This window comes from Myotis brandtii, unplaced genomic scaffold (genome assembly GCF_000412655.1).
Source record: "Myotis brandtii unplaced genomic scaffold, ASM41265v1 scaffold304, whole genome shotgun sequence".
Classification (NCBI taxonomy): domain Eukaryota; kingdom Metazoa; phylum Chordata; class Mammalia; order Chiroptera; family Vespertilionidae; genus Myotis; species Myotis brandtii.
Genome location: NW_005361607.1, coordinates 3,065,540 through 3,089,867, shown reverse-complemented (window position 1 = coordinate 3,089,867; position 24,328 = coordinate 3,065,540). Strand labels below are relative to the sequence as shown.

Genomic DNA, 24,328 nt, shown 5'->3' with positions numbered 1-24,328 from the left:
GGTCCGAGCCCGGCTGAATGGAAGCCCTTTTCTGGGGTTTTGTTTAGCTTCTTATTTGCAACATAGTATATAGTTGCTTAGAGTTGCAACTGAGAGGCTGGCAAGTTAGGTGGGGAACGTTGGAGTCCGCAGTCACTGAAGCAAGCAAGCCTCCCTGTTTGCTTCAGTGCCTGGCTGCCGGCCGCCATCTTGGCTGACAGTTAATTTGCATATGCTCACTGATTAGCCAATGAAAAGGGTAGCGGTCGTACGCCAATTACCATGTTTCTCTTTTATTAGTGTAGATTTCAGGTATACTAGGTACCATGTGGTGAACAAAACAGATAATGTCCCTACCCTCAAGGAATTCACAGTGCAGTGATAGGCAATAAACATGTACGCAAAACATTTCAGTAGAATGCCTGATAAATACCATGAAGGAAAGAATAGGCCCTTTGTTAGAGGATATCTGAAGATAGGCTGGTTGGGGAGCGGTTCTCTGTAGGGGCGGCATTTAAGCTGGGGCATGAAGGAGGGCAAGGAGAAACCACGTAAGGAGCAGGGGAGAATGGAGAGGTCCGCATGTGTGAAGGCCCAACCGTGGGAAGCGGCCAGTCATGTTGGTGGACCTGAAGGATGGGAGGAACACAGAGCAGGGGATTGTGCCGTGAGAGGATTGTGCCATGAGAGGATGTCTAAAAGTATCACAGAGGACCTAGGGTACCATGATGAGGAATTTGAATTATAGTATATGTGTAGTAAAAAACAACAACAAAGAAACAAACAAACAAAAACAATACTGAATGGTGTTATAAAAGACGGCTATTATCTGATTTCTAATTAAAAAACCATCCTTGCCCTAACCGGTTTGGCTCAGTGGATAGAGTGTTGGCCTGCGGACTGAAGGGTCCCAGGTTCAATTCCAGTCAAGGGCATGTACCTTGGTTTCGGGCACATCCCCAGTAGGGGGTGTGTAGGAGGCAGCTAATCGATGTTTCTCTCTCATCAATGTTTCTAACTTGCTATCCCTCTCTCTTCCTCTCTGTAAAAAAAATCAATAGTAAAAAAAGCACCCAAAAAACAAAACAAACAAAAAACACATCCTTGTGACTGTGCAAAGAAGGGATAGGAGAAAGATGAAGTGGAAGGTGTCATTGGAGGTCACAGCAGCGATATGGGTGAGAGATACCAGTGCCTTAAATTAGGATGGGGGGCCGTACAGGTAGGTGGGAGGGAAGATACTTGTGATAACATTCTGAAAGTAATATTGACAGAGATTTCCCAAGGACTGGCTGTGGGGGCCAGGGGGGAGGAAGGAATGAAGGCGACGGCAGGTAACTGGCTTGAGCAACGGTGTGTTATGGTGGCTCCACTTACTGATGTAAGTAAAACCGAGACAGAAGCTGGTTAAAAGGGGAAAATTAAGAGTTTATATTTGGAGCCTTTACATTTCCCATGTGTGAGAGACATGTAATGGAGATATGAAATGGGCAGTTGGATAAACAAAGCAGGATTTCAGAGGAGTGGTCCAAGGTGAAGATTTACTTTAGGGGGCATTCATAGAGATGGTTTGTGAAGGTCAGAAAATGGATCTCAGGAGTGAGAAAAGCAGAAAGAGAAAGAAGAGAGGCAAGACTGCACCCTGAGGAATTCCAGGTTTTGGAGAAGTCAAAGAGAACTGGCCCCTGAGGCAGGAAGGGAGCAAGACAGCGTGGTACAAGGAATCCAAGAGAGGAAAGCCTTGAAGAAGGGTACAGTGGTTAACAGAGAGCACGTCGGACCAACCCGGAAGACTTCCCACCGGACTTAGCAACAGGGAGGTCCCTGGAGACTCAGCACTTTCACAATCAAACGTGAAATACTTCTGTTTCATGATGTAATGCCATGCAAGTGATTGGGACTGGCTCAAGATTATATAATTAGTGACAATCAGCTTTGAATATAAGCTGAGCCAACTTATTAGGTAGCTCCCTGGCAATAATCAGGGTTAGAGCTTTTGCCCTTCTAGTTTAGGACTGGCAGCTAATTATTATTTTGTGATCTAAATTGCTGATGTGGCCACAATCTGGGGTCAAGCATTGGGCTTGCAAGTTGTAGGTTCATCTTCAGGTTTTATGCCCTTTGCCCAATATGCCACCCTATTTAAAAAGGCAGATGGCAAGCATCTCACCAGTCCATGGCCCCATGAAGAGTGGTCTTCAATACATTTTGACAAAGATGGAGAGATTTGCTGACACATGTGGGATGAAGGAGGCTAGAGATAAGAAACTAACATGTGTGTTAGGCTTATCCTGGCTTTTTAGTAATAAGAAAATTGAAGTTTATGAAGTAAAGAAACTGGATTTAAATTCATGTTTGTTGGACTCCACATCCCTTTCTGTTATATCAGTGTTTCTTCAACTGTATTACATAGTCTTACAGATGTCACCTGAAAAAAATGACGCGTGTTCAAAAAATTGAGTAAATGCTAGGTTAAGTAAATTAAAATGCAGAACCTCTCGGTGCCTTTAATATGTCGTTGGACATTTTGAATCTCCAAAAGTAGTATGTTGTATGCAATGTATCTAAATGTATTTGACCATGTATCTTGTCTTTTTTGCTTCCGTCTCAGGCACATCTCTCAGGAAGTAGTACTCTACAGAGCATTCTCTGAGAAACCCTGCAGTAGCACTATATTGACTTGTGTGATTCTACAGAGGAAAGAACTAAAAGCCAGATAGTTAAATCAACTTGAATAGAGTAGCACAGCAAGGTACATGCACAAAGACTCCCAAATCCCAGTGCTCTATAGTAAATGTCTTATTGCCTGAGTTGATTTTTAGTAGCTGGGAGATGCTTTTAAACTATTTGCCAAGATTTACTAGGCCACAGATTTATTAATGGTTCCTTAAGTAATTGAAGCATTGGTACAATTCTTTTGGAAAGCTATTGGGCCATATGTGTCATAAGCTTTAAAATCACTTCTATCCTTCCACTCAGCCATCCCATTCTGCAGAATATATCTTCAATAAATAACTTAGGACACAGAAAAACTGGGTGCTTGATAATCTAATTGTTTGATGTTAGAGGAGTGGAACCATCATAAATAGTTTACATTTCTGCTGCAATATCAAGTGGAAATGCAGGGTATAAAATGCAATACTCTGTATGACCTCAACTATGTTATGAAAATAAAGAGTGAAAGGAAATATGAAAAAAATATTAATATTGGCAGGAACTGGGGCAATTTTCCCTTTCATTATCTTTTCTATGTTCTCTTTAATGAGAATGCATTACTTTTATAATCAGCAAAAATAAGCTACATTTAAAAATTCATTGGAACGATAAGAGAAAATGCTGGTCACATTATTAATGGCTAGAAGGTTGGAGCCCCGTTATGATTTAATGAATGGTCCTGTGTACCTTTTGTACTCTTGCTTCAGTGATAGCATTACTGTGTGTGCCTCTGTCTAGACATCATGTCACAAAGCTTTTAGAACTACAGCAACACAGCACTGCTCTGACTAGGCTTTTGCTTCCATCCATTAATACTGTTTCCTTCCATTCTGACATAATGCAGTCTCTGTAGGCTTACATTGACATTATCTTGACAATTCTATAGTGAGATGCAGAACTAATGCTGGAGACATTTCTGCTCCCAAACCTTCTCTCCCACCTTTTTGATAACTAGAACCCTTGTCTTTCTCTCTGTTCCCATGCTTCAAACTTTTATTATTAGGATAATCTATCTGCAAAATGACAGATGGAATAAACCTTGATCCATTTGAATGTCTAGATGCCAGAATCATTTAATTAGATTATAACTGAAAACTAGATTCAAATAAATCTTGAAACAATGCCACTCTATTTCCCATAAATTGTTTCAATTCTTTCATTTCCTCCTTCCTTCCTCTCGCCCTCCCTCTTTATTCCTCCTTGCCTCCCTTCTTTATTCCTTTCCTAAATATTTACTGAGAACTTTGCTTGGGTCTGGCATCATGATAGATGCTGGGACTTCAGCAGCAAACATACAGACAGTACTTGTCTTCATACAGCTTACAATCTGATGGAGAAGATAGAAATTATACAAATATTACAAGTTTGATAATTCAGTGTGGAGAAGATGTGCAGAGCTTGACCAAATCATATGAAAGGAGGTATCTAAACAGTCTGGGTAGTGACAGTGCCTCCCTAAGGAACTGATGTTTATGATGAGATTGAAAGAAATCTAGGAGCTCACCAGGTAAAGGGACAGATAATTGGATTTATTCAGGATTGGCTTCTACAGGTAGATGTGGTCAAGGGAACTGTGGGGTCTAGGAATTTAGGATATAATTAAGATTTTAAAATTATAAATCATGAATTCAAAACTAGTTATAAAGGGAAATTAAAATAGGAGGGGGTCCTATGAATAGAAAGAAAGCTTAGGAGTGAAGAGAATGGAGGCCCAATGAGATCCAAAGTCCAATGGGAACCCTTGAGCATATATGATAGATGAGAAGAAGCCGTGGAGCCCGCAAGTAACTATTTGCAGATGACTTGTGAATTAGTGATTTGGAGGAGAAGCTGTTTCAGAAAGTGAGAAGATCCAGGATGTGACCATGGAAGATACTGGAGTGAAAAAAAAAGGTCATCAGTGACGAGGAAAAGATGCAACTGAGGGGGCAGAATGTTGGATGGCTCATTTATTGGGATGATGAGGTCTCCCAGAGCCATGAAAGAAATTTTAGAATAGAGATGCATATTGTGAGCTGAGCACTGAAGTTTTCTTTGAAGGGATAGTAGGGGTGGGGTTAGATGCATACTAGCATCATTTTAAAGATCACAGTGTCTTTCAATGTATGGTTTATAGAGCCCAGGGAGTCCCTAAGATCTTTTCAAAGATGGGTTGAGGTGGGGGTGGGGGCGGTCCTCTGAGTTCAAAACAATTTCACAACAATATTAAGACACTTGCCCCTTTCACTGTGTTTATATTTGCATGGATGGTGCAAAAGTAATGGCAGGTAAAACTACTGTGGCCTTGATACAAATCAAGGAGGTGGCACCAAACTCACAGGAAATAAATTAAGTTTTATTTAAGAAAGTTTTGTCTTTTTGTTTGTTTGTTAATCTTCACCTGAGGATAACTTTTCCATTGATTTTTAGAGAGTGGAAGGGATGGGAGAGACACACAGAGAGAAACATAGATGTGAAAGAGACACCTTGATTGGTTGCCTCCTGCAGGTGCCCTGACCAGGGCTGGGGATTGATCCTGCAACCTAGGTACATGCCCTTGACTGGAATTGAACCCGGGGTCCCTCAGTCTGTGGGCCGACACTCTGTCCACTGAGCAAAATCAGCTAGGACAAGAAAGTCCTTTTTGAAACATAAAAATTATTAATTTTATTAAGCCTCAATCTTTGAATACATGTTATTTAAATGTTCTGTATGTCAAAATGGGAAGAATTCACCAAGAACTTTTGTGCACTGAAGTATGATGTTTGTCTTTTGTAAAAGCAATCATTTGAGTTTTAAGTAAAAGTAGCCACCTTTTCCCCTGGAACATTGTTCTTACTCAACAGGGTAACTGTCAAACTGCAGTTATTCAGGCTTACATATTTGGCAGATTTTGTCTCAAAAATGAACAGAGAGCTTATCACTTAAAAAAAATAACACTATTGTTACCAATGACAAAATTTGAGCTTTCAAGAAAAAAATCAAAATTTTGGAAAAACATATCCACTATGATGAGCTTGAAGACATCACTGGCAATCTTAATAAATTTAACTTTTTATGTTGCATAAGAATGTGTTAATATTTTTAAAATATGAATAATCAGTGAACCATTATTTTTCAAATTTCCAATGCCTAATGTTACAAAAATCATGTATGGGTATCAGATCCATTGGAAGTATAAATAGACTAGTGGATTTTAATGAAACAACGTACAAAAAATTCATTGATATGCTTTTAGATTCCACATTGCAACTAACATTTAAGGAATTGCCCATTGTCAAGTTTTGGTATAGTATCAAAGAACAGCCACAGTTATCTGAAGAGACTACTAAAACACTCTTTAACTGCATAACTTTTCAACTATATAAATGTACAAGGAGGGATTGTTTTCATATAATTCAACCAAAGCCACATAAAGCAACAGATGGAATGAAGCAGCAGAAATGAGAATCTAGCTCAGGGGTGGGCAAACTTTTTGACTCGAGGGCCACAATGGGTTCTTAAACTGGACCGGAGGGCCAGAACAAAAGCATGGATGGAGTGTTTGTGTGAACTAATATAAATTCAAAGTAAACATCATTACATAAAAGGGTACGGTCTTTTTTTTTTTTTTAGTTTTATTCATTTCAAACGGGCCGGATCCAGCCCGCGGGCCGTAGTTTGCCCACAGCTGACTAGCTGCTTTCTACTAACCAGACATTAAAGATATTTGCAAAAATATAAAACAATGACACTTTCTCACTAATTATTATTCTTGGAAATGTATTTTTAATACACTTACTTTATATATATTGAAACATGTAATGGGTTTATTTTTGTAATTTTAAATAGATAAATATATATTTTAAGTTTTCCTCAGTTTCAATTCTGAATTTTGTGAATATCAATAGCTCTAGTCCACTTACACAAAAGCTCTTTGGAGTTCTCAGTAGCAGGTTATAGTATAAAAGGGTCCTGGGACCCAAGTTTGAGAACTAGTGTTAAAGACAGTCACTTTCCTGACTACCTTGTCTAGGAGTGCAGCCTAGGTGCCATCCTTCCTCATGGGTCGCAGCTCTGGCATAATTAGCATGAGATTTGAAGTACTTTTTAATTCTACAGTAGGGAGATAGTTGTTCCGTTCATTACAGAAGAGGCTGCCTGATTCTCAGAGGTTGTGGCAACGTGGGTGGTAACAGACAACCTGACTACTTTGCCCAGTGGGCTGACCAGGCTTTGAAGGTATAGGAGCAGTGGTGGTGATGCTATGGAAAGAGGCTCAGGCTTGGAGCCAGACAAACATCATGAGGAGCAAGAGATGGGCTTTGCCATCAAGCCAACTAGTTCAAATTCTGCCTCTGTCACTCTGGGCTATGACTTCAGGATTACTTAGCTTTTAGGATCTCAACTCTCTTATATGTAAAACTAGAAGCCCTTTGCATGAAGATTCATGCAATAGGCCTTCCTTTCCCTGGCTGCCGGCACCAGTTTTCCTCCAGCACCTGGGACCCAGGTCTTTGGTCCGGCTGCAGCGGAGAAGCCAAGCCTCTTCAGTCTTCAGTCTTCAGTCTTCAGTCTTCAGTCTTCAGTCTTCAGTCTTCAGTCTTCAGTCTTCAGTCTTCAGTCTTCAGTCTTCACTCCGGCCAGAGCCTTCAGTCTTCACTCTGAGCCTGCGTATGTAAATTAACCGCCATCTTTGTTGGGTTAATTTGCATACTCATCTGATTGGCTGGTGGGCGTAGCAGAGTGACATCAATTTGCATGTTTCTCTTTTATTAGTGTAGATAGGACTGATTATATTTACCTCCTAGGATCGTTATAGAGATTACATGAGAAAATCCATGTGATGTTCTAGTGTGTAATAATAAAAGCCAATCTTTAATAAACACTTTATAAGCATTTTAATGTGCTTTCAATAAACCTGTTAACTAATATTGCTAACATAGTTCTTCAGATGGGAGAGCTATAGCTCAGTGAAGTTCAAGTTTTCAAAGTCAGTGGGGGGCTAAGATTAAAACTCAGTCTCTTCACCCAAGACCCCATGTTTTTACCCACTGGCTTTTTGCTACTCAGACTCTTCAAAAATATTAATTCTCTTCAGTACTCATCTCTGTAAAAATAAGATTCATATAGAATGATTTTATAGATTTTATATAAACCCTCTAGCATCATACCTGTAAGAACAGGGGCATGATAAAATTTTCATTTTTCATTTCTTAAAAGTGTGACTGACTGGAAGGAAAATATGCACAGCTTTTCCTTTGTTTAAGCTTGGAAACTTAAAACTGATACAGAGAGATGAAGAGTGCTGGACATGGATGGTGGTGATGGTGGCAGAACAACATGAATGTACTTAATGCTGCTGAACTGCACACTTAAAAGTATAGTAACTTTTATATTGTGCATTTTACTTCAATAAAATAAACTGGGGGAAAGAGAAAGGGCAATAGGCTTTTAAAACTTTTGTTTTAAAAGCACCATGTGTAGCCCTAGCTAGTTTGGCTCAGTGGATAGAGCATCAGCTTGTGGACCGAAGGGTCCCAGGTTTGATTCCAATCAAGGGCACATGCCAGGGTTGCAGGCTTGATCCCCAGTAGGGGACATGCAGGAGGCAGTCAATCAATGATTCCCATCATTGATGTTTCTATTTCACTCTCCCTCTCTAAAATAAAAAAAATATATATTAAAAATAAATAAATAAAAACACAACATATAATTCTTAAGAAGGAAGATAAAATCATTCCAGTATGGACATGCCCTTAGAACCAAGCCTTCCAGGTAAGAATAACTGAGCATCCCTGAACATTCCCTCCACCCCCTGCTCTCTGCCCACTCCCGCCTCCAGATAACTGGAAGGGTAAGGGAATATCTTGTGACATTGCTGCCATGGGTACACAGATGCCCAAATCAATGGGCAAACTTTACAACTTAGAAAAGTCAGCCTATGTTCAGCCATAAAAAAAGAAATCCTGCCATTTGTGGGTGAACATAGGGTGAACCTGGAGGACATTATGCTAAGTGAGAAATGCCAGATGGAGGAAGAGAATACTGCATCTAAAAAAGTTGAGTTCATAGAACCAGAGAGTAGATGATAGTAAGTGGTTATAGGGACAGAAGAGGGGAGAACATGGGGAGAGATTGGTCAAAGAGAAAAAACTTTTGGTTCTAGGATGAGTAAGTTCTGGTGACACAATATACAGTGCAGTGACAATAGTTAATACTGTATTGTATATTTACTTGAAATTTGCTAAAAGAGTAGGTATTAACACATTGTATTCGGGAAACGTATTTATATGTTTTACGTTGACTGTAAGAAGTAGAGCCACCTGTTAGCGCGTGATAAAAACTACCCACAAACAATGTATTAAGTGCTCTCACCCCTCCAAAAAAAGTAATTGCAAGGTAATGGATTTGTTAATTAGCTTCATTGTGGTAATTATTTATATATCTTATATAATAAAAGCCTATTATGCAAATCGACCGAACATCAGAACAAACGGTGGAACGATCAGTTGCTATGATGCACACTGATCACCAGGGGGCAGATGCTCAATGCAGAAGCTGCCCCCATCCCACAGACCCCAGGCCAGCCAAGGTGGGTGCCAGTGGGAGGCCACTGATCACCCCGCCGGTCTCCCTACAGATCGGCCTTGATGGCTGGCCAGGCCTAGGGACTCTACCCATGCATGAAATTCATGCATGGGGGGTAGGGGGGGAGGGGGGAGTCCCCTCAGCCTAGCCTGCACCCTCCCAAATATGGGCCCCTTGGGGAATGTCTGACTGCCAGTTTTGGCCCCGGGAATCGGGCCTAAACTGGCAGTCAGACATCCCTCTCACAATCCTGGACCACTGGCTCCTAATTGCTCACCTGCCTGCCTGCCTGGTTGCCCCTAACTGCACCCCTGCCAGCCTAATTGCCCCTAACTGCCCCCCCCTGCTGGCCTGGTTGCCCCTCACGCCCCCCTACCGGCCTGTAGCCCCACACAGCCTACTGTCCAGTCGTTTGGTCGTCCCTCACTAACCCCCCTGCTGGCCTGGTCATAGGCAGCTATCTTGTGAGGGCGTGAGGGTTAATTTGCATATCATCTCTTTATTATTAGAAGGATATTTTATAGCATACCTAAATATATATAATTTTTGTCAATTATACCTCAATAAAACAGAAAAAAATTCAGCATCTGTTTTCCTATTATTAACATGCCTTCCTATTAAAAGGCTTTTTGGAATTATAATAAAAAATTTTAAATTGAAGCTGGGATCTTTCTTCTTTTAGGAGAGTGAGTCGGGGGGCTGGGAGCTTGACATTCACAGCAGTGAACTGCCAGCTGAGTGACTGGTCAGAGTGGACAGAATGCATTCAATGCCAGGACAGAAAGGTAAGACACTGTGACCAGTTTGGGGGCATTTAATATTTGAGTTGTGTACAGGCATTCAAATAAGATAAGCACCAAGGCCTATAAATCTGAAGGTATGGGGAGAAATTGGTTCTAGAAATAGGTAGTTGGAAGCCATGGGTACGTGGATGGTAGAACTTTTTTTTGCCTCTCCTGATTTTGTTTGTAAGGCATTATTGGGTGAAGCTGCAAAATATGTGTATGCTATAGGCTTATACTCAGAAAAGTGGTTATTTGGACAGGGGCACACTGACCCATGATGGCCTCTCTGGGTTCTGGCCAATCTACTGCCTTCTAATAAGGGCCATATGAAGGGACAAATGGCTTAGGAACAAATGCCTCACTGTCCATGACGCTAGTGAGATGAGACAAACCAGAGCATATCACAGAGGGGGCTCCTGAGGATTCCACTTCCATAGGTTGAAAAGGAAGACACACCCAATGAACCAATATGTGTCTATCATGCACGCCTAAGTGTTTTTGAATGGTCCACAATGGTGGGTAAACTCAGTGGTATATCAAAGGAAGGGGGATGCTGGAAGGAATGCTGTTCCAGCGGGGAGGAATATTAAATTTCTGACTTTGTACAGAATCCCTAGTTCATAAGTCAATGCTCAACCACTGAACCACACCGGCTAGGCACCTTGTCCTTTTCTTACAGGAGCTTTAGCAGAGTTGGCTGATGGTCCTACTTACTCCAGATCCACTCTTTAGTTAGATGTGAAAGTGCCCACGAATGTTTGATGAGCTGTTGAAAACCACAATGTGGTAGAAACATCATTTGGGCCTAGTTTATTCAACTTCAAACCCTGAACTTCATTGTTCTGCCACTCCCATCTCCGACATATGCCAAAGAACCCTAGGCTGCCACAGTTTTCATTCGAGACTGGCCCCCAAATGCTCATTTTGCTCTGAGATCCTGTAGTAGTTCTCTGGGTCATCTGTAACAAATTGCCACAAACAACAGAAATTTATTCTCTCCAAATTCTGGAGACCAGATGTTTGAAACTAAGGTATCAGCAGGGTTACCCTCCCTCTGGAGGCTCCAGAGGAGAATCTATTCCTTGCCTCTTCCAGCTCCTCGTGGCTATTGACAATCCTTGACATGTGGCTCCATCACTCCAATCCCTGCGTCTGTGGTCAATTGTCTCCTCCTCTGTGTGTCTCCTTTGTGTTATAAGGACACTGTGATGGCATTGAGGGCTTACCTGGATTATCCAGAGTAATCTCATCTCAAAAACCTTAATAATGTTTGAAAATACCCTTTTTTTCAAATAAAGTAACATTCACAACATTCAAGGGTTAAGATTTCTTTCTTTCTTTCTTTTTTTTTACATGGCCATTATTCAACCTACCATATATCCCAAACTGCATTTTCTCATACATTGCAGTTTAGATAGCATATAGCACAAGTGAATGACTTATAGGTTAAATCAGAATTGAATGATTTCCTTAAAATAATTAAATCCTGTGAAGTGAAAGACACTCTAGTTTCTTTTTACTAGTATTAATATGTTTCTTCCTCTCGAAATCACACAAAGATGTGCATTTCTGGAAAGAAACATTATCTAGGAGCTAAAAGAGGAAATTACGTCTTAATGACACCCACCACAGGCTACAGCACGAAGAAATCCCTCAGGGAATGTCCCCACCAACCTTCCTGCAACACAATCTCTTCATTATTTGGTAACAACCTAGAAAACAGGGAGCCAGTGGGGACAAACCTCATGTTTGCACCATTATTTCCAGTAGAGTCACCACAGGAAGGATGATAATGGCGAGGACAGTCACTATTTGTGAAGTAATGTCTATATGCCAGCACTGTGCTAATGCTTTAAATAAATTGTCTTATTGACTTTCACAGCCAACTCTACATGATAGATCTCATCATCCCCTTTGCGTGGGTCTCCCTTTAAGGAAGTGGCAGAGCCCGCGTTTAAAACTTGATCAGTGTGATTCTCAAGTGCCCATTGTGCCTGACCACTTCACTCTACGGCCTCTCCCAGAACACGATGGAGAATAACAATGACATTAGGGGGTCACCTGATCCAATTTCCACTCAGTCATAAATCCTTCTGGAGTAGCCCAACAGTTGGCTACAAGAATGATGATGATGTCGATAACTATGATTATTGATTGCATGCCAGCAATAAGGCAAAGTGCTAGTTTTTTACATGTATTATCACAGATATTCACAATATGCTGAAATAGCTGTCATTTTATAGATGAGAAAACTGAGGGTCAGAGATATAAAGCAATTTACCATGCATGGTAAATAGAACTGGAATTCCAACCAAGTCTAAAATGGGGTCCATAGTAGTACATAACCTCTCAAACTTGTGAGATTAAATGAGGTAAAGAATGTGAAGAGTTTGGACAATAATATGCACTCAATACAGGGTAGGTACCAGTACCACTATCACCATGTTGGTAACTGCAGGCCTCAAAATTCGGATGAACTTTTTAAGGAGTAGAAAAGGGAACTGGCTCTATGTTGCTAGGCTGGATGCTCAGAGAAGGTAAGTGACTTGTTCAGGGTCAGTTGGTAATGAATCTGGGATCTGAACCAAAGTCAGTCTAATTCTCATGCCCTGGCTCTTCCAAATGTAGGACACAGTAAAAGAATCTTTAGTACCTTTGGTAATTGTTATTAGTGAGGTCAACTAGATCAACCGCATAATTTTTATAGATTTGGAAACCGAGACACACAGTACCAAATACTGCACTTTACACAAAAAGTGAGAAATAGATTCAGATCAGGAGCCCATATCTCTTACTGCTCAAATCATTGCTTTCTACTTCCTTACTAACATTCTTGAAGGAGAGGCCTGAAGAGTTGATTCAAGGTCAGAGGCAGCAAAAATATGGGGTGGCACGTCGCCTTATTGAACATTTTGTAAGGAGCTCTCCATACAGCATGTTTTGTATTATTATATGATTTATTTCCTCAGCTAGACTCTAAGCTTCTTGAAGGCAGGGGTGGGTACTAAATGTCTCTGGATATCCTAATATTCAGCTTTCTCCTTCTACAGTATCATGAAAACATAAAGCTCCAAGACTGGGGTGCATTTTTATTCTTTCTGTCCTCCTCTCAACAAGTATTCATTCATCTGCAGTCAAAGCTGGACCCAGGGCCTCAGATGATGTCTTAGAGCTCTCCTTGTCTAACTCTTGAATGGGCTCTTTCTACATAGTAGGCAAGATTACCACTCAATGCCCACAGTCCCAGTAACTTCAATAAAAAGAAATGGTCTTTCCCAGTAGCTCTGAAAGAAAACCCTCAGAGAGGACTCCGTCTGCCCTAAGCTTGAGCCATGAGCCACTCCCTGAGCCAATCATTGCAACTTGGAGATAGGAAGCTCTGGTTGCCTGGCCTGGTTCATACTCAGACATCCCTGTGACTGAGGGGAGGAGCTCATCCCCACTGAACTGTATGAGCTATGTCTCAAGGAAAGAGAGGACGCCATGACCAGAAGAAATGCCGTGGAAGAAAAGCAACACACGTCTTTTTTAAAAAATATATCTTTTTATTGATTTCAGAGAAGAAGGGAGAGGGAGAAAGAGATAGAAACATCAATGATGAGAAAAAAAACATTGATTGGCTGCCTCCTGCACATACCCCACACTGGAGATTGAGCCCACAACCTGAGCATGTGCCCTGATTGGGAATCGAACCATGACCTCCTGGTTCATTGGTCAGCGCTCAACCACTGAGCCAAGCTGGCAAGGCAACAAACTTCTTCTAACAGTGTCTCCTGTGTACCTGACTATAGATCAAGGCACTGAGGCAATGAAGACATGGGCCTTCCTTTTCCGCTCCTACCCCCATGTGAAAATTGTTCCTAAACTAGTGAGAAAGGTAAACAAAGAAGTGGACAATCAATCATAGCCCTATGACAAGATCTAGAAAGAGAGGAATGCACAGGGAACTGTAGAATCCATTAGTTAGGAAAGGCTTTCAGAGGAGCTATACCATGAATCTCGAAAGGTGAATAGGAACTAACTGGTTGAAGAAGGGAGGAGCAGGTTCTTCCCAGGAATTAGGAAGATCCTAGACATATGGTGTTCAAGCCTTTCATTTGTGCTTGAAGGCCTTATTCAATATTGCAGCTGGCGACTGTGCCACCTCTGGTTGAATATCCCTTTTTATGAACACTGATCTCTTCTTCAAAAGACAGCCTTTTAGGCAGCTCTCAATCATTACACAGTTATTCCTTATGCTGAGCTGAGACCTGCCTGTACAACTCTTGGTTGATTGAGAGACAATGAATGTGTCTGGTTCAAAATCTGATTTAGTACCGACACCGGAGCCTGCTGCAGCCAAACAAGTTTGGGGGGACCATCTGCAGTGGAGACGTCTGGGATGAAATCAGCTGTCGCAGACCCACAGCTTGTGCAAGGCCAGCACAGTGTGGACAGGATTTCCAGTGTAAAGAGACAGGTGAGTAACATTCCAGCGGAATAGCAGATGTGCTCATCACCTTAACATGCAAAACACTTCCCTGGGAGCTTGTTAAAAGGGGGACTCCTGAGCTTTCCCCCTAGCAACGGCTTAAGATGGGGCCCAGGAACCTGCATTTTAAGCCAAGTCAATAACCCAAGTAATTTTGATGTAAGTTTGTAGGAAAATCTGTTGGTTCTTTTCAAAAAGATATAATTCACTCACTTATCCTTTCATTGAATAAATATTGATTGTGCATATATTACATGTCAGGCAGTAGGCTACCTGCTGGTGATATAGAGATTAAAAAAAACACCCACCAATATGACTGACCTCAAGGTACTCCTAGTCTCCTTAGGAGAGAGGCCTACAAGGAGTCTATGACAATATTGTGGGAGAGCCAGGGGAATGGGCATTAGCACATGGTCCAGGGGTGCATAAATCTGCTTTGAGCAGGCTTCAAAATGATACTTGAACTGAGACTTGGAAAATAAAGAATTTCTAGGAAAAAGAATGTGCAAAACACGAGGATTTAAAGGTTCCCTGTCAGTTTGGAATAATTACAGATCAGGTCTTTGGGAAGAGAGGCAGGGGATGGGCCAGGTAGGAACTGGGGGTCAGACTGTAGCTTTTGGAAGAGGAATGGGGAGACACTGGAGGATACAGGTCAGGGGGATGACAGAGCCAGATTGGCATTTTAGAAAGACTACCTCAGCAGTAATGAGGAGGCTAGATTTTAGAAGGGAGCCTGGGGCAGGACCTGAGCTGGAGCTGCAGGAGGGAGACAGTGAGGCTGGAAGTTAGAGAGGACAAAAGAAGGATGCAATAGGATGGAGAGGGCTGAGGGCAATTCAGAGGTGGAATGGACTTGGTGACGATGGATGTGGGTCATGAGGGAGAGGGAGGAGTCTGGGAGGCTCTAGGAGCATCCACAGCCTCCTCTCTCAGGTCGCTGCCTGAAACGCCACCTCGTGTGCAATGGAGACAAGGACTGCTCTGACGGCTCTGACGAGGACAACTGTGACGATGTCAGGGTCATTGAAGACGACTGCACCCTGTATGAACCAATTCCAGGATCCGAGAGGGCAGCCTCTGGGTGAGTCCATGCCTTCTGGCCATTCGGGAGCAGGGAATGATTTCTCTTCAGTCATAAATATTAGTTTTGGAGACAGAAGAGGGTCTTTTTGGAGGATTCCTCTGGAATGCTTCCCATGAGGCAGCTGTCACTGTCCATTGAAGGTGGTGTCTTAGTCCTGTTGGACTATAATAAAGTGTCGCACACTAGGTGGCTTATAAATAACAGAAATGTCTTTCTCATGGTTCTGGAGGATGGAAGTCCGAGATCAGGGTGTTAGCACTGTCAGGTGAGGGCCCTCTTGCACAAGGTGGCAGGGGCTAGGGATCTCTGTGGGGGTCTCCTTTATAAGGGCACTAATACCGTTCATGAGAGCTCCACCCTCAGGATCTAAGCACCTCCTGAAGGCCCCCCCTCCTAACACCATCACAGCAGGGAACAGGACTTTAACATATTAAATCTGGGGGGATACAACACTCAGTCTATAACAGGGGGCTTGCCCAGTCCTGCCTGCATGCCATACTTGTTTCCCCCTCTATGTCTCTGAGAGTTCCCCTCTCTTTTTTCCCCTGCCCACTCACTGCTCACTCCTCTCACCCCAATTCCATCGCCAAGGCCCCTCTAAGAAGCCACGTCTCCCATGAGTGCTTCCCTGATGTCTCAGAAGATGGTGCTTCTCTGACCCGAGTGCCCTCCCCAGTAGCCCTGTTCACATCCGGCTTTGGACTGCACTTGCTGGTATAAGCAGGGCTAACAGGGCTGATAGGGCAAAGAAGATGGATTTGGGGTGATATGGAGAGATGCCTGACTCTCTACTTTATGAGTGCTCACTCACACCTCCCAGGCACAGTGTCTTTATCTGTTGAGATTCAGTCAGCCTTGCTTCTAACTTTATCCTATACATTCTGCTCAGGGTCAGTTCCTTGAATGCATCACTCTTTTGTTTTGAGACTTAATACATTAAATTTCTCCTTTCTGAAATGTCCTTCCCCATAAACTAAATTTTGTCCCCCTAAAATGCATCAGTTGAAGCCCTAACCTCCGTGTGGCTGTATTTGGAGATTATTAAGGCTGACTGAGGTCATAGGGAGGGGCTGTAATCCAATAGGACTCATGACCTCATAAGAAGAGGGAGAGACCCCAGAGATTGCTCTCACAACATGCAGAGAAGACGCCATGTCAGGACACAGTGAGAAAGGGGCCATCTGCAACCAGGAAGAGGCCTCACCAGAAACCAATCCTGACAGCACTTTGATCTTGGACTTCCAACCTTCTGAACTGTGAGAAAATAAATGTTTATTCCCTGAGTCACCCATTCTGTGGTATTTTATGACAGCCCGAGCTACCATACCTATGCATCACCTCCTCCACTCTTCTCAACACTCCTCCTTTCTGACAGGTCTAGGCTGGCTTACCCTTCTTGTTGCTCCCAGAGTCCTTTGTGTGTCCTAGCCTCCCAGCGCATATCCAGCAGGGCTGGGACATCTGATACAATGTCCTTCGGCCCCTGATAAGAACTCCTCCTCACCTCTGCTTCTGCAGCATCCAGCACAGGCCACACCCCTAGTGACCAGTAGTCAGCTCCCTGGCACTTCCTCTTGGCCCTGGATCCTGTCCCTTAACTTGAATGTAAACTCTTTGAAGGCAGAGAGGCTGCTCTGACTCCTTTTTATCACCTGAGCCTGATGTCAGAGCTTTCCCCACAAGAGCCTCTCACTGAGTATTGGCTGAATGGAAGAAATCAATAGGATGAACTGGATCTTTGCAGATGAGGGAGCGGGGAGATGGAGTAATCATCACAGAGTGACCCGGCCACGGTGCAGCCCAGGCAGGGCCAGGGGAGGGTGCTGGGAGGTGCAGCTCGCCTTCATTACGGCTTAACTGCTCTAATATCACCACAGCAAACCAACCAGATAGGATGGAGTCCTGTAAGCGCACATAGATACACACTTATGACAAGGCTCTAAAATTCCATTTTCTTTCTGACTAATAGTATTAGTTTGCTGGGGTTGCCATAACAAAGTATCACCTACCAGGTGGCTGAAGCAACAGAAATGTACTTTCTCACAGTTCTGGAGGCTGAAGGTCTATGGCAGGGGTGGGGCAAACTTTTTGACTCGAGGGCCACAATGGGTTCTTAAACTGGACCGGAGGGCCGGAACAAAAGCATGGATGGAGTGTTTGTGTGAACTAATATAAATTCAAAGTAAGCATCATTACATAAAAGGGTACGGTCTTTTTTTTTTTTAGTTTTATTCATTTCAAACGGGCCGGATCCGGCCCGCGGGCCGTAGTTTGCCCACGGCTGGTCTATGGCCAGGTGTCAGCAGGCTGGTTTCCTCTGAGGCCCCTCTCCTGGGTTTGTGGATGGCCATCTTCTCTCTGCATGTTCACATGGTCTTCCCTCCATATGGGTCTGGGTCCAAATTTCCTCTTTTAACAAGATTACAGCCCACCTTAAGGACCTCCTTTTAACTTATTTACCTCGGTAATGACTCTACCACCAAAAATGCAGTCAAATTCTGAGGTTTTGGGGGTCAGGATTTCAACATATGAATGTTAGGGGGGAACGAAGGTTAGCCCCTTACACCAATAAAAGGGGATTGTTGTAGATTTTAAAAGTGACTGTCAGGTGAACAGAGTAGAAGCATAAAATGTTGAGGCTTGACTTGAAACATAATTACCTTCTTATTGGCACAAAGATCACAGATTTGCTCAGGAGCTTCCTGCTTTGCCCACACCAGACACTGAAACCACTAGAATCGCTCCTTCTCCACTCCCAGCAGCTGACATTTTTATTTTTTTTCTATTCAAGATCTTAGGAGCCTCTCCAGAAATCTTTTTTTCTAATTGAAGCCTTTCCTAGTTTTTAATTTGTATTTATTATTACAGTCGTCACCTATGTTTGACTTCTGTAAAATTGAGTCTTCCCTCACCCTCCCTGACCTGTACCCACCCATCGCCCTCTCTCTCAGCCCTTCCTAGAGCTGACCCTGTAACAGCGTGGTGTAGGGACTTCCAGATCATGGGAAAATGCATGGGCAATATACACTGCTTGGAAAATGTGCCTATAATATGTATTGTACATTATAGACATTAGTTTCCATAAATGTGATCCTGCTATATATAGTCCACAATTTGCTTTTTTCACTTAATACATTTTGAAGATTTCCCCCATATTTTTCATTGTCTCTTTTTAAGTACCATATTATGTTCTCTAGCAGCACAGTATGGCCTGCAGGCCAAGCTCAGCCTGCTGTCTGTGTTTGTAAATATAGTCCTACTGGAACACGCTTTCTACCCTACAATGGCAGCGCTGAGTAGTTGCAGCAGAGACATGTAGCCTGCAAGGTCCAAAATATTTACTATCTGGCCCTTTGTAAAAAAAGAAAAAGTTTGTCGACTCTTCTCCTATAGTATAAATATATGATAACTTATTTAACTGCTTCCAATAGAAAGATAGATTGTTTTTCATTTTCTCTAATAAACAAACACTGCAGTGAACATCCTTATACACATTGTTTTACACACGTGTGAATATTTCTACATAGCAGAATTCCAAAAAGCAGAATTTCTCAACTGTCTTTTTCTTTTCACTAGGGCTTCTGCAACCAGATTTTCCCAAATAGATGTAGGCTTGGAGGTTACATATAAGCTTAGGACATATTATTCCCGTGAGTTTTTGTTTGGCCTGTTAGAGAGCTTGAATTTATAAACTACAGGCAGAAACCATTCACTAGGGGGAAAGATAGAAAGTGCAGAAGTAAAGGAAAATATAGAAGTAAAGGAAAAGAACCCAGATTTGTGTCCAAAAAACTCTAGGGGGAAAAAAATCTAGCTGCGATTACAAGCAAGTTACTTAATTTTTCTGAGCTTCAATTTCTGTATTGGCAAAACTGTCATGGGGTTGAAAGCTAATGTATGCTAAATGTCTGGCAGAGTGTGTATTCAATCCATCAGAGCTATTATTACTCACTTCCACTAATATGAGGAAAGAGGTTGAGAAAGGAAGAGAAGAAGGAAGTTCATTTACATTTAATTTCTACTACATGCCAGGTGCTCTATAGTTGTCCATTTACTTTTCTGAAGCAGGTTTTATTTAGTTTTTACACATCTTACTGCCTTTGCACCTTTCCACAGAGGCCACAGACAAATATGACAAGATAAGCACTGAATGCCATTGGACCCCCAGAAGAGGGGCGACTGTCTGCCCAAGATCATCAAAGAAGGCAATACAGAGGAGGCAATGTTTGAGTTGCATCCTGAAGGCGGAATAGGAGTTTGAGAGGCAGAAACAGGCAATCATTTTATTGTCTAGAGCATTGAAGGCTTTGATTGTCAGATTTTGGAACTCGTACCAACTCTTTAAATGCTTCTGTTCAATTAACTTTCTCTGGTTAGAAAATTAAAGCTGTATTTCAACTGTTTAACATTATTGTTATCTAAATAAGGTTAAACCATCCATGGACTAAAATACAGAACTTAAGCAGATAGTTTTGAAATACCCCAGAGAGGGAAGCATGGGAAAATATTTCTGGAACAGTAGCAGGCTCAGGGAAAGGAAGCACAATTGTTGAGTGCCTAATATGTACTATCAACTTGACTTCTGTTTGACTTTAACACTTTCTTTTAGACTTCACAAAAACCCTGAGAGGTAGTTTTATTTATGTCTGTTCTTCAAGTGAGGAAAATGACCTTCAGGAAGATTCTAGAATGTGTCCAAATTCTCACAGCTAGTAAATGGCAGAACTGGAAATTAAACAGGAGTCTCCCGGACTTTCAAACTGTGCACCCTCCAACATTCCATGCCTCCTTGAAGACAATGGCCTCCTTGAGGATTAGATTCTCAGCTTAGCACTGACTTACCCCAAAAATTTCAAACCTATATTTTTTTTTATCAGCAGTATTATTTTCTGAAATAATACTAGCAGCAACATTTATTTAGTACTTAATCTATGCTAATAACTAGTAAGATTCCTTTGCATGTTTTGGCTTGATGTTTAACTCTATGAGGGCAGTAGTATTAACTGCTTTTTCCAAATTATTAAACCGAGGCACAGAGAGTTAAATGCTTGGCCCAAGGTCACACAGCTAGATGTGGCAGGGATGGGAAATGGGTTCAGACTGTCGGGTTCCTGTGCTTAAACTCTTGATAATTATGCACATTCTTCTTCAACTTATTCAGTAAGTGCTTAGGTGTGTCTCCGATGTGGGAGCACTGTTCTAGATGCTGAATGGAGCTATCTGGTGCTCTGGTTAAAGGGAGCCTAAAGGCCCAGGCCCAGCTCACTCAGTCTCCGATCATTACCCAAAGTGACCTTCAAGGTACTTTGAGGACTCCACAGAACACAGTTTGAGAAACCACTGCTCAGGCTACCAGCTGCAACATCGTCCAGAGGCTACTTTGTGCTATCTGCCTGCCTTTTCAATTTAGGTATAATATCCTGACCCGGACAGAAGCTCAGAATGTGTACGATGCCAGGTATTATGGTGGCCAGTGTGAGACGGTATACAACGGCGAATGGAGGGAACTTCGATACGACCCAGCCTGTGAGCGTCTGTACTATGGGGATGATGAGAAATACTTCCGGAAACCCTACAACTTCCTGATGTACCGCTTTGAAGTAAGTCTCAACGGGGCACTCAAAGGAGAGGCTTGTTGGGGGAGATGAATGCCTTGCACGGAAGATTTTATGTATCATAGAGCTTGTAGGTGGCTGAAGGTCCCTTTATATCAGTGGTTCTCAACCTTCCTAATGCCGCGACCCTTTAATACAGTTCCTCATGTTGTGGAGACCCCCTTCAGTCCGCAGGCTGATGCTCTATCCCCTGAGCCAAACCAGCTAGGGCCAGGGATTCATTTTAAAATCATTCATTTCTTCTGGATTATTCAGAGTATGGCAATATTAAATTGGGCAGTCTAGCTTTTTCTGCATGTTCATGTTCATACTTAAATCCCATTGCTCTTCCAGAATTTCCTGATGCTATGTGTTCATCTAGGACAGCGGTTCTCAACCTTCCTAATGCCTCGACCCTTTAATACAGTTCCTCATGTTGTGGTGACCCCCAACCATAAAATTATTTTCATTGCTACTTCATAACTGTAATTTTGCTACTGTTATGAATCGTAATGTAAATATCTGATATGCAGGATGTATTTAGGTGACCCCTGTGGAAGGGTCGTTCGACCCCAAAGGGGTCGCGACCCACAGGTTGAGAACTGCTGCCCTACATTCTCAGTGCTAAAGGGCACTGAGAGGCATGGGCAGGGCTAGGGAGAGGAGTGAGGTCAGTGTGACCACCCACCTGCTAGATCGTGGCTCCATTCTAAAATCAATAAAAGAGATTCAGGCCCTATTCTCTGGGCTGCTAATCAGAAGACCTGTTTCCAAGTTGTGGACCTGTTAGAATATAAGAACAGTCAGCCCTCTGTATTAGCAGGTTCTGCCTCTGTGGATTCAACCAAATGTGTATCAGTTCTACTTCCACACGAATTGTCCCATAATAGCAGGATGGGGTAGGTGCTATCACTGTCCCATTTTAGATGCTAAAAACCCAGAGACTTAGAAGGCTAAAGTGCCAGGCCCAAAGCTGTACTGAAGTAGGTGGCAGAGATAAGATTGAAACCCAGATATATCTGAACTACGCCTGGATAGATGTAATATTTATTTATTTATTTATTTATTTATTTATTTATTTATTGTATTGTTAAGATATTTTTATTGATTTCAGAGAGGAAGAAAGAGAGAAACATCAATGATGAGAGAGAGCCATTGTTCAGCTGCCTCCTGCATGCCCCACAGGGGATGGCGCCCACAACCATGGCATGTGCCCTGACTGGGAATTGAACCGTGACCTCCTGGTTCATAGGTCGGGGCACAACACTGAGCCACACCGGCCAGGCTGGATATATATCATTCAGAAGGAAGAATGAATTATACAGATTATATCTATTTAGTCATACTCATTATATATACACATGTTCTATCTATATAGAGAGAAAGTAGAATCCTAGGACTCTAAACAATTATCAAGTCATATTCACCACTTCAAGTTTCTCAAGAGAAAAATATTGACACAGGATGAAGGCAGGCTTATGGAGTCTGTGTTTAAGGAGTTGGCTTCCCCCACCCACTTCCACCTCTGCCATCAGGTCTAAAATAAGCCATGCTGGCAGACAGGAAGACGCTATTTTCCTAACCTTGAGGATGGTCTGGGCCAGGGCCTATGTGTCAGGCACTAGCAGTCACCAACTGGGAACTTCAGTGCCCAAGGTCACACAGCTAGATGTGGCAGGGATGGGAAATGGGTTCAGACTGTCGGGTTCCTGTGCTTAAACTCTTGATAATTATGCACATTCTTCTTCAACTTATTCAGTAAGTGCTTAGGTGTGTCTCCGATGTGGGAGCACTGTTCTAGATGCTGAATGGAGCTATCTGCAGACCACTGGTGGTCTGTGAGGTCCGAAAGGTTGGCAATCGCCACACTAGGCTATACTGTGGCAACAAAGGATTCTGAAATCTCTGATTTGAAGTAACAGTGCCCTACTGATGCTACTTGTTCATCCGAAAGTGGAAAGGAAACTCATATTATCACAGACACATAGGACCCTGACTGATGGAGGTTCTACCTTGCCACATGCTCTCGTGATTGCACAGTGAACCACTCATGTGCTCTTAACCATTGTTTTCTTGGCTCCAGCAAAGCATAAGACCATGCCTCAGCTCAGGGTGGCAGAGAAATGCAACCCCACTGTGAGCCTGGAATGAAATAACCAAACATTTGTGGGCAGCACTCAAGCTTACTCTGCTTAAAACTGTTATCACCTGCCTGCCTTCCTTTGCCCCTTTCCTCCCTGGTCCATACCCAGGCGATGCTTTCTGTATCTGTCCATTGCAGAGCCAAGTGGCCTTCTCTTTTTAACTCAGCTAAAACAAAATACATGCTCAGAACAGTATAGCATTTTATCAGGACCATCTCTGTGCACGTGTCTGTAAATAAATATTTTAGCAATAATACTAAACAGTAACTAAAAACACTGCTGTATTTTCTATATCTTAGTATCAATCTGATGCTCAATTAGCCTTTTATTTATTTACTAGAGGCCCAGTGCACGAAATTCTCAGCCCAGCCTGCACCCACTCCAATCCGGGACCCCTCAGGGGATGTCCAACTGCCGATTTAGGCCCAATCCTGAGGATGGGGCCTAAACCAGCAGTCAGACATCTCTCTCACAATCTGGGACCTCTGGCTCCTAACTGCTCACCTGCCTGCCTGCCTGATCGCCCTTAACTACCCCCCCTGCCAGCCTGATCACCCCTAACTGCCTCTGCCTGCCAGCCTGGTCACCCCCAACCGCCCCCCCCTCTCCCCTGCTGCTGGCCTGGTCGCCCCATGCAGTCTGCTGTTCGGTTGTCAGTCCAGTGTTTTGGTCGTGACGGCCCCTGGCTTTTTATATATTAGGACTAGAGGCCCGGTGCACAAAAATTTGTGCACTCGGGGGTAGGGGGTCCTTCAGCCCAGCCTGTGCTCTCTCACAGTCTGGGATCCCTCGGGGGTGACTACTTGCTGGCTTAGGCCTGCTCCCCGGGGGATTGGGCCTAAGATGGCAATCAGACATCCCTCTGGCATCCCGGCAGCCCTCGGGGGATGTCCATTTGCCAGCAGGGAGCAGACCTAAGCTGCAGTCAGACATCCTTAGCGCTGCTGAGGAGGCAGGAGAGGCTCCCACCACCACCGCTGTACTGGCAGCCATCAGCCTGGCTT

General features: G+C 43.0%; 1 protein-coding gene across 1 annotated transcript in view; it reads left to right on the top strand.

The window, feature by feature from the left end:
- The window catches only part of LOC102263928 (complement component C8 alpha chain), a 34,945-nt gene that overhangs the window by 4,756 nt on the left and 5,861 nt on the right, over positions 1-24,328 (top strand). Inside the window, exons 2-5 of the mRNA XM_014542567.1 lie at positions 9,926-10,028; positions 14,343-14,487; positions 15,436-15,583; positions 20,997-21,186. Of these exons, the coding sequence (XP_014398053.1) occupies positions 9,926-10,028; positions 14,343-14,487; positions 15,436-15,583; positions 20,997-21,186 (586 nt within the window). The remainder of the gene's footprint in view (positions 1-9,925; positions 10,029-14,342; positions 14,488-15,435; positions 15,584-20,996; positions 21,187-24,328) is intronic.